Source organism: Somniosus microcephalus, chromosome 28 (genome assembly GCF_052327205.1).
Source record: "Somniosus microcephalus isolate GS21.2 chromosome 28, FLI_Smic_1.0, whole genome shotgun sequence".
Lineage (NCBI taxonomy): Eukaryota > Metazoa > Chordata > Chondrichthyes > Squaliformes > Somniosidae > Somniosus > Somniosus microcephalus.
Window position 1 is genome coordinate 24,461,033 of NC_141014.1, and position 10,753 is coordinate 24,471,785.

Here is a 10,753-nt window from a genome sequence, read left to right on the forward strand (position 1 = left end):
TGTAACTCACATCCACACGGTGGTGAGAACTGGTAGTGATTTAGAATGAGCTGGTGGTGGGATCCCGTTGTGTTGTGAATTTTGTGGAAAATACGCCGCAGAGCATATTTAGAAGAAGACCTGGTCTAGTCTCTGGGTGAACGAGTAGATCCTTACACTCTGTGTTCGCGTGTGTGTGTATATCTGTGTATGCGTGTGCGAGCCTCTCTGCATGTGGTTGTGTCTGCGAGCCTCTCTGCATGCGTGTGGTTGTGTGTGCGAGCCTCTCTGGGTGCGTGTGGTTGTGTGTGCGAGCCTCTCTGCATGCGTGTGGTTGTGTGAGCGAGCCTCTCTGGGTGCGTGTGGTTGTGTGTGCGAACCTCTCTGCGTGCGTGTGGTTGTGTGTGCGAGCCTCTCTGGGTGCGTGTGGTTGTGTGTGCGAGCCTCTCTGGGTGCGTGTGGTTGTGTGTGCGAGCCTCTCTGGGTGCGTGTGGTTGTGTGTGCGAGCCTCTCTGCGTGCGTGTGGTTGTGTGAGCGAGCCTCTCTGCGTGCGTGTGGTTGTGTGTGCGAGCCTCTCTGCGTGTGGTTGTGTGTGCGAGCCTCTCTGCATGCGTGTGGTTGTGTGTGCGAGCCTCTCTGCGTGCGTGTGGTTGTGTGAGCGAGCCTCTCTGCGTGCGTGTGGTTGTGTGTGCGAGCCTCTCTGGGTGCGTGTGGTTGTGTGTGCGAGCCTCTCTGGGTGCGTGTGGTTGTGTGTGCGAGCCTCTCTGGGTGCGTGTGGTTGTGTGAGCGAGCCTCTCTGCGTGCGTGTGGTTGTGTGTGCGAGCCTCTCTGCGTGTGGTTGTGTGTGCGAGCCTCTCTGGGTGCGTGTGGTTGTGTGTGCGAGCCTCTCTGCGTGTGTGTGGTTGTGTGTGCGAGCCTCTCTGCGTGTGGTTGTGTGTGCGAGCCTCTCTGGGTGCGTGTGGTTGTGTGTGCGAGCCTCTCTGGGTGCGTGTGGTTGTGTGTGCGAACCTCTCTGCGTGTGGTTGTGTGTGCGAGCCTCTCTGGGTGCGTGTGGTTGTGTGTGCGAGCCTCTCTGGGTGCGTGTGGTTGTGTGAGCGAGCCTCTCTGGGTGCGTGTGGTTGTGTGTGCGAGCCTCTCTGGGTGCGTGTGGTTGTGTGAGCGAGCCTCTCTGCGTGTGGTTGTGTGTGCGAACCTCTCTGCGTGTGGTTGTGTGTGCGAGCCTCTCTGCGTGCGTGTGGTTGTGTGTGCGAACCTCTCTGGGTGCGTGTGGTTGTGTGTGCGAGCCTCTCTGGGTGCGTGTGGTTGTGTGTGCGAGCCTCTCTGGGTGCGTGTGGTTGTGTGAGCGAGCCTCTCTGGGTGCGTGTGGTTGTGTGTGCGAGCCTCTCTGCGTGCGTGTGGTTGTGTGTGCGAGCCTCTCTGGGTGCGTGTGGTTGTGTGTGCGAGCCTCTCTGCGTGCGTGTGGTTGTGTGTGCGAGCCTCTCTGCGTGCGTGTGGTTGTGTGTGCGAGCCTCTCTGGGTGCGTGTGGTTGTGTGTGCGAGCCTCTCTGGGTGCGTGTGGTTGTGTGTGCGAGCCTCTCTGGGTGCGTGTGGTTGTGTGTGCGAGCCTCTCTGCGTGCGTGTGGTTGTGTGAGCGAGCCTCTCTGCGTGTGTGTGGTTGTGTGTGCGAGCCTCTCTGGGTGCGTGTGGTTGTGTGTGCGAGCCTCTCTGCGTGCGTGTGGTTGTGTGTGCGAGCCTCTCTGCGTGCGTGTGGTTGTGTGTGCGAGCCTCTGCGTGTGTGTGGTTGTGTGTGCGAACCTCTCTGCGTGCGTGTGGTTGTGTGTGCGAGCCTCTCTGGGTGCGTGTGGTTGTGTGTGCGAGCCTCTCTGCGTGTGTGTGGTTGTGTGTGCGAACCTCTCTGCGTGCGTGTGGTTGTGTGTGCGAGCCTCTCTGCGTGCGTGTGGCTGTGTGAGCGAGCCTCTCTGCGTGCGTGTGGTTGTGTGTGCGAACCTCTCTGGGTGCGTGTGGTTGTGTGTGCGAACCTCTCTGGGTGCGTGTGGTTGTGTGTGCGAACCTCTCTGCGTGCGTGTGGTTGTGTGTGCGAGCCTCTCTGGGTGCGTGTGGTTGTGTGTGCGAACCTCTCTGGGTGCGTGTGGTTGTGTGTGCGAGCCTCTCTGGGTGCGTGTGGTTGTGTGTGCGAACCTCTCTGCGTGCGTGTGGTTGTGTGTGCGAGCCTCTCTGGGTGCGTGTGGTTGTGTGTGCGAGCCTCTCTGCGTGCGTGTGGTTGTGTGTGCGAGCCTCTCTGCGTGCGTGTGGTTGTGTGAGCGAGCCTCTCGTGCGTGTGGTTGTGTGCGAGCCTCTCGTGCGTGTGGTTGTGTGAGCGAGCCTCTCGTGCGTGTGGTTGTGTGTGCGAGCCTCTCTGCGTGTGTGTGTGGTTGTGTGAGCGAGCCTCTCGTGCGTGTGGTTGTGTGTGCGAGCCTCTCTGGGTGCGTGTGGTTGTGTGAGCGAGCCTCTCTGGGTGCGTGTGGTTGTGTGAGCGAGCCTCTCTGGGTGCGTGTGGTTGTGTGTGCGAACCTCTCTGGGTGCGTGTGGTTGTGTGAGCGAGCCTCTCTGGGTGCGTGTGGTTGTGTGAGCGAGCCTCTCGTGCGTGTGGTTGTGTGTGCGAGCCTCTCTGGGTGCGTGTGGTTGTGTGAGCGAGCCTCTCTGGGTGCGTGTGGTTGTGTGAGCGAGCCTCTCTGGGTGCGTGTGGTTGTGTGAGCGAGCCTCTCTGGGTGCGTGTGGTTGTGTGAGCGAGCCTCTCTGGGTGCGTGTGGTTGTGTGAGCGAGCCTCTCTGGGTGCGTGTGGTTGTGTGTGCGAGCCTCTCTGGGTGCGTGTGGTTGTGTGAGCGAGCCTCTCTGGGTGCGTGTGGTTGTGTGAGCGAGCCTCTCTGGGTGCGTGTGGTTGTGTGTGCGAACCTCTCTGCGTGCGTGTGGTTGTGTGAGCGAGCCTCTCTGGGTGCGTGTGGTTGTGTGAGCGAGCCTCTCTGCGTGCGTGTGGTTGTGTGTGCGAGCCTCTCTGCGTGCGTGTGGTTGTGTGTGCGAGCCTCTCTGGGTGCGTGTGGTTGTGTGTGCGAGCCTCTCTGCGTGCGTGTGGTTGTGTGTGCGAACCTCTCTGCGTGCGTGTGGTTGTGTGTGCGAGCCTCTCTGGGTGCGTGTGGTTGTGTGTGCGAGCCTCTCTGGGTGCGTGTGGTTGTGTGTGCGAGCCTCTCTGGGTGCGTGTGGTTGTGTGTGCGAGCCTCTCTGCGTGCGTGTGGTTGTGTGAGCGAGCCTCTCTGCGTGCGTGTGGTTGTGTGTGCGAGCCTCTCTGGGTGCGTGTGGTTGTGTGTGCGAGCCTCTCTGGGTGCGTGTGGTTGTGTGTGCGAGCCTCTCTGGGTGCGTGTGGTTGTGTGAGCGAGCCTCTCTGGGTGCGTGTGGTTGTGTGTGCGAGCCTCTCTGGGTGCGTGTGGTTGTGTGTGCGAGCCTCTCTGCGTGCGTGTGGTTGTGTGTGCGAGCCTCTCTGGGTGCGTGTGGTTGTGTGAGCGAGCCTCTCTGGGTGCGTGTGGTTGTGTGTGCGAGCCTCTCTGGGTGCGTGTGGTTGTGTGAGCGAGCCTCTCTGCGTGCGTGTGGTTGTGTGTGCGAGCCTCTCTGGGTGCGTGTGGTTGTGTGTGCGAGCCTCTCTGGGTGCGTGTGGTTGTGTGAGCGAGCCTCTCTGCGTGCGTGTGGTTGTGTGTGCGAGCCTCTCTGGGTGCGTGTGGTTGTGTGTGCGAGCCTCTCTGCGTGCGTGTGGTTGTGTGTGCGAGCCTCTCTGGGTGCGTGTGGTTGTGTGAGCGAGCCTCTCTGCGTGCGTGTGGTTGTGTGTGCGAGCCTCTCTGCGTGCGTGTGGTTGTGTGTGCGAGCCTCTCTGCGTGCGTGTGGTTGTGTGAGCGAGCCTCTCGTGCGTGTGGTTGTGTGTGCGAGCCTCTCGTGCGTGTGGTTGTGTGAGCGAGCCTCTCGTGCGTGTGGTTGTGTGTGCGAGCCTCTCTGGGTGCGTGTGGTTGTGTGAGCGAGCCTCTCGTGCGTGTGGTTGTGTGTGCGAGCCTCTCGTGCGTGTGGTTGTGTGAGCGAGCCTCTCGTGCGTGTGGTTGTGTGTGCGAGCCTCTCTGCGTGTGTGTGGTTGTGTGAGCGAGCCTCTCGTGCGTGTGGTTGTGTGTGCGAGCCTCTCTGGGTGCGTGTGGTTGTGTGTGCGAGCCTCTCTGGGTGCGTGTGGTTGTGTGAGCGAGCCTCTCTGGGTGCGTGTGGTTGTGTGAGCGAGCCTCTCTGGGTGCGTGTGGTTGTGTGTGCGAGCCTCTCTGGGTGCGTGTGGTTGTGTGTGCGAGCCTCTCTGGGTGCGTGTGGTTGTGTGAGCGAGCCTCTCTGGGTGCGTGTGGTTGTGTGAGCGAGCCTCTCTGGGTGCGTGTGGTTGTGTGTGCGAGCCTCTCTGCGTGCGTGTGGTTGTGTGTGCGAGCCTCTCTGCGTGCGTGTGGTTGTGTGTGCGAGCCTCTCTGGGTGCGTGTGGTTGTGTGAGCGAGCCTCTCTGGGTGCGTGTGGTTGTGTGAGCGAGCCTCTCTGGGTGCGTGTGGTTGTGTGAGCGAGCCTCTCTGGGTGCGTGTGGTTGTGTGAGCGAGCCTCTCTGGGTGCGTGTGGTTGTGTGTGCGAGCCTCTCTGGGTGGTTGTGTGAGCGAGCCTCTCTGGGTGCGTGTGGTTGTGTGTGCGAGCCTCTCTGGGTGCGTGTAGTTGTGTGTGCGAGCCTCTCTGCGTGCGTGTGGTTGTGTGTGCGAGCCTCTCTGCGTGCGTGTGGTTGTGTGTGCGAGCCTCTCTGCGTGCGTGTGGTTGTGTGTGCGAGCCTCTCTGCGTGCGTGTGGTTGTGTGTGCGAGCCTCTCTGCGTGCGTGTGGTTGTGTGTGCGAACCTCTCTGCGTGTGTGTGTGTGCACGTGTGAGCGAACCTCTCTCTCTGTCAACCTCCTCCAAAGCCTTTCCTTCATTGCCCAATTGAGTGGGATTGCCCTTGTTTGGTTTCACTTGTACCTCTACGATTGTAGCCGAAGTATCCCAGGCAGCAGCTTCTCTTCCTTTCTCTGCACCACTACCTCCAGAGTTGCATAGGATGCGTCCTTGGTCACCTCTTCCACATCTGCACCTTGCTGATGATACCTGCTTCCACATGGACGCGTAGGATACCTAGCTCAACTTCTGCATCACTTTTTTTTGACTCCTCTGCTTCATCTGTGTTGCCCTTCAGTTAAACATTGGGAAGTCTGAAGTCACCCACCGCCCCAAACTCCGTGCCCCCGCCACCGATTCCATCCCCTCCAGGCCATTGTCTCAGCTTGAACGAGACCCTTCGCAATCTTCCTGTTCATGCGCTGAGCTTCCAACCCAGTATGCTCTCCGTCACAAAGACCGTTTACCTCCAGCTCCATCCCTGCCTCAGCCCATCCGTTGCTGCAATCCTTATCTACGCCGTTGTCGCCTGCAGACTCGACTATTCCAATGCTCTCCAGGCTGGCCTGCCACCCTCTACCCTTCGTAAACTTCACAGCTCATCCAAAACTCTGCTGCCTGCATCCTATCCCGTACTAAGTCCTGCTCACCCGTCACTCTTCTCCTTGCTCCCTGTCCCCACTGCCTCCAATTTAAAATTCTCACCCTTGTGTGTTTAATCCTTTCATGACCTCGCCCCTCCTCCCGAAGTCTGTAACCTCCTCCAGCCTACTCGTGCGTGCGCACGCTCCCTGATGTGTACATCTGCCTACACGCACGAGCCCCCTCCCGTGTGCTTGCCTGCACCTCTCGTATGCACCCCTGTCACGTGTCTGCTTCCCCCCCTCATGGGCGCCTGTGGACCTACAACTCTCTCGTGTATGTGCGCGCGTGCCTCTCTTTGTGTCTAGGAGTGCTGTCAGCACGTGGCCCGTGTGCGTTGTGTGTGTGCAAGCCCACCCCCTCCTGCTTGATTGTGCTTCCCCTCTCATGGGCGCTTGTGCACGTGCCTCTCGTGTTCGCAGGACTGTTTGTGCATGTGTGTGCGTGTGCCTCTCTTTGAATAGGCGTGCTGCTGCTTACACCCCGTGTGTTGTGGGTGTTCTGCCCCTCTCGCCCTGTGTTTCTTGTGTCATTTTCTTTTGCTCCCTCTTGCTTTCTCTCTAAAGCTGTCTGTCAGTACACTTACAATGAGGAATGAACGGCTGATACCTTTGTGTGTGTTTGGACTAGCCAGGCAGTGCAGCTAGGACGTGACCGGGACTTTTAAGTGCACGCTTAAAATATGTACAGAAAAATTATTTGTGTAACATTCCTACTTACCTACCTAAAGAACGGTTTAACTATTCATAGAGTTTTGTTTCCTGCTGATAAATGGATGAGGAACCTGATTTGGGTCTGTTTTCCTTGGAACAGAGGAGGCTGAGGGGAGACCTTATTGAGGTGTATAAAATTATGAGGGGCATAGATAAAGTGGATAGAAAGGACCTATTTCCCTTAGCAGAGGGGTCAAAAACCAGGGGGCACAGATTTAAAGTAGTTGGGGGAAGGTTTAGAGGGGATTTGAGGGGAAATTTCTTCACCCAGAGGGTTGTGGGGGTCTGGAACTCACTGCCTGAAAGGGTGGTAGAGGCAGGAACCCTAACCACATTTAAAAATTACTTGGATGTGCACTTGGGATGCTCTAACCTGCAGCGCCACGGACCAAGAGCTGGGAAGTGGGATTAGGCTGGATAGCTCTTTGTTGGCCGGCGTGGACACGATGGGCCGAAATGGCCTCCTTCCGTGCTGTAACTTTCTATTTGGTTACAGTCGGTACGCTTGTCACTTGACTGTGCCTGTAAGGGGCCAGTAGGTGGAGCTCTTCACGCAGATGGAGCTGGAAAGGGAATGTGGTTGGGATGGGTTGGGATTCTTTGGCCATTTTGTTTTTAACGGAGAGCGTTTGAACACGAGCTGTGTGACTGAAAGCGCTGACTTCTCTACCCGGCCCCCAGCTGGGCTGTGGATCAGCAGTCCCAGATGGGAAGTTTTCTCTCCAGACGCAAACAATGGACAATTCACGTCTGGTTATTCGGAGAGACACTCTGCACCTTGGTGTCGAACACCATTTTTCTCCCTCTGTTTTTGATTTATTTGATCCCTTTGTGACCTCCCGAGAAGCTTTTAAAAATCCGAGCACGGACACCAAGCGTCAATTGAGCAGCAGGAAGACTGCGAATGTAGAGGACCTCTGCTCTGTGCAGTGGTTTCGGGGCAAGATAGATGGTTCTTTTACATCGCGTAAGCCAATCTGCCAAAGTGGGCTTGCGTTGTGCGCGTTCCTTGTTTTTGTAACGGTGCGTTATGCAGCAGAAGTAGTACCGACTATACCAAGCAACTCGCGTCTCACTCATTGTTCTGTACCTTGTGGCTACTGTGTAATAAATGCAGCTTACGTTTCAACCAAATTTGCCTTGCCCAATGTTAACTCAGTCTGCCTCTGGAGAGGTTGATGGGGCACACGTGCGCCGGAGATGGATAACCAGTCCAGATCACAAGGATGTCTCCTAGTTGCACCCCTGGGTCCCACTGCCACGCAAGTAGATACAGGGCAGTGGGAGTAACCTTCCATTTAAAAAGTACATGCTCAGGCTGCTTACGGGAGTGAGGAACGTCACCGCGCCCAAGAGGACGGCTACTGCAGTCCCGAATGCATAGGCAGCCAAGTCTTCCCTCATCACAAACTGGCTGGTCACAAAAATTACTGACCATGATTGTGGCCAAAGGAGACAAACCCTAACTTAATACAAAAGCAATGTACAGGAAACTTTTTTTATCTGGCGCCGACGTGGTGCCGGTTCATCAAAAATTCTGGATAACCGAAAGCTATAGTAAAAGATGCGGAGCTGAGAGCTATAGTAAAAGATGCGGAGCTGAGAGCTATAGTAAAAGATACGGAGCTGAGAGCTCCGTATAAAGCAACAAACCCTGTTGCTTAGCAACAGGTTCAGAACAATGGCCAAAAGTTCCAAGCGTCTCTAGCTTAGCAACAGCTGCAGCCACACCCTTGCACAGCAACAGATGGAGGAAGGCAAGTAATAAAACTTACCTGAACCTACTCCTGAATTTTGCCGGTTAACCGAGATTTCCGGTTATTTAGGTGCCGGTAAATCGAAAGTTTCCTGTATGCGGGAAATCTGAAATAAAACCAGAAAATGCCGGGGAAGCACTCAGCGGGTCAGGCAGCATCTCTGGGGAGAGAGAGAAACCGAGTCAACGTTTCAGGGCCATGACCTTTCATGAAAGAATTTCCAGCATTTTCTGTTTCTTAATGTGGGGAGAGGAGACATTATATGATGCCAGTGTCAAACTAAATCGCAGGACTTTCATATGTGGAAGATTTCAATTCTCCACATGCCTAATGGAAACTGGAAATACCTCTGATGTGACATGCCGGATTTAAGGCCCTGTTTTCACATATGCCAAATCTCTCTCTAAGTTCCCTCCATTTATTACAAAGTATTTACTGTACAGCACAGAAACAGGCCAATCGGCCCAACTGGTCCATGCCGGAATATATATATATATTTTCTTTTACAAATTTTGGTTTGATACTCAGTGGAATCAAGTGTTTTGTATTTTTCTTCCCCCTAAAATGTACCATCAGGCGAGTTCCTCTTCCCCCCCCCCCCCACACTGCCTTCCGGTCCCATTACTGCTTTCAGTATATGGGTATTTAGTTGGTTTAAGTTTGCCCGGAATGCTCTTGTTAAGTTTTTTTTTCCCCTCCCTGAAAATTCCTCACTCCTGTTTGCGGAGCGAGGACAAGGCGCTTCCGCATCCCTCCCCCGTCGCTGGACAAGGCGCTTCCCCATCCCTCTCCCTCCCCTGTCGCTGGACAAGGCGCTTCCCCCTCTCTCCTCCCCCCCCCCCCCCCCCCCCCCCAGGTCACTGAGCCAGGCAATCAGCGGATGAATTAACTTTGTCTACTCTGTCTCACAGGGGTGAGCACCTCTGTCCGAGACCATGGAACAGGTTAATGTAAAGGAGTTTATCGGCCTGCTGCCCCCTTTCCCTAGCGCTGGAAAGACGTTCGAATCTTAAAAAGGGGAGGGAAAAGTATTGGCGGGAACCCACTGAGACAACAGGCCCATCATTTTCTCTCTTAACTGATCACCTGATTAAATGAATAAGCAAAGGCTGTGGACCGAACTGTTTTTATAAAAAAAAAAAAAAAAAAAAACTTTTTATTGGTATCTGCATTTAAAAACTTTTTTTTTTCTGACTTCCCTCCCGCAGCTTTTACAAGCAAAAGGCTCAACGATGTGAGAGGATGCACTCAACAAACCCGCCTTTTCTTCCCTTTTTTATACATAATGTGTATCCCACTCTGCGGAAGATGTGGAACTCTACACCAAAAGCCATAGCAGGACACACAACCATTTCTCTGCGATTACATTTCTTTTTAAATTCTCCCTTTTGGATGTTGAATGCGGATCCTCTTTCCGATTGGTATTTAAGAGGACAGCCGAGGGCTGGGACCCCGTGATCTCGGTACCGCAGCCTTTCTTGGGGAATACATTTGTTTCTGTATCGTTGGTTGCAGAAGGCGGGAGATTCCTTACAAAAGGACGTCAAGGCAATTTTTTTTTTGTACCGAAGGTGTTACTGATGCTGGCAGGATAATGGCAGCTAATTATTTTTTTTATGGGGAAATGGTTTGCGGCGGTAACACTATTGGACTTCTCCGCCTCATCGGGCAACTCTTTGGATGCCTCGGCCGCCATTTTGAGGTCTGCAATGCATGTTATCAATGTAGACGTACGTAGCGCAAGTGAATATTACCAAGATGCCATTGTGTTCTCCCTGGGTTTTGTTTCTCTTCTGTTTACAAGATGGTCGGGGCCAAAGCTTTGGGTAGTTGTGGTGCTGGGGAGCATACTTGAAGATGTTAACTTTTTAAATGAGAATTTTTTGGTACATTTTAGCTTTAGCTATAACAGAAGGTCAGGTTAATCTATAGTGAACACATTTTATAAAAATTAAAAAAAAAATACATAGTTTTGAGGTGGCTGAGCTTCGAAGGGATAGCAGGTTGGGCTACCAGCTATTTAGATGTGGAGAGAGCGTTGATAATACAACAGATATGTGGACAAATTATTTGTGTGGAAATACATTTTTACTGATTGCTTCTTTCGTGTTTTTTTTTAATGGAAATTCAGATTTTTTTAATGAAACGAGGCCATTGAAGCCAAGTTATGTGTGACTCATATTGGAGAGCTTTTTAAAAAATGCGACTGAGTCATTGTTCACTCCGCCAGGGCGATGTTCCCTGTTGGCCGCGCTTTGTTCCGCGCCGCCTGTTTCTTTTAATGCGCGGTCCCTTTAAAATTTCTGTGCGTGCGCGCTCTTCACTTCGCAACAGCCGGTGCGCAGCCGCGCTACTTCGAGGGAACGTTGCATTTTAACTCACTTTCGGTCTGCACGTTTAGCAAGGCTGAGTGGTTTTGGGATACTTCCGCGGGCGCGATGTCGCTTGAATTACAGGGGGCTAGCAAAAGGACCACCGCTGGATATGCTGCAATGGAAAAAGATAATGTCGGCAATACGCAGGCCGGTCTGCATCTGTGGGACAAAGACAGGTTAATGCTTTGGGTGGTGGACTTGCCAACTCTGGTTGGCCGTATTCTTGGAGGTTCCATCACATGACATCCCGCCTCACCCGGTCGCACAGCCGTTTTCTCCCATCTCCAATATTTTTCTAACTAATAAAAGTCTTCAATGAAAATGGAGCAAATG

The 10,753-nt window shown here is 54.1% G+C and overlaps 1 protein-coding gene across 1 annotated transcript in view; it reads left to right on the top strand.

The window, feature by feature from the left end:
- Positions 1 to 10,145, top strand: part of LOC147099449 (BTB/POZ domain-containing protein KCTD5-like) — a 31,613-nt gene extending 21,468 nt beyond the window's left edge. The window contains exon 6 of the mRNA XM_085969619.1: positions 9,254 to 10,145. Coding sequence (XP_085825745.1) covers positions 9,254 to 9,283 — 30 coding nt within the window. The 3' untranslated portion in view covers positions 9,284 to 10,145. The remainder of the gene's footprint in view (positions 1 to 9,253) is intronic.
- The last annotated feature ends 608 nt before the right edge of the window (positions 10,146 to 10,753 follow it).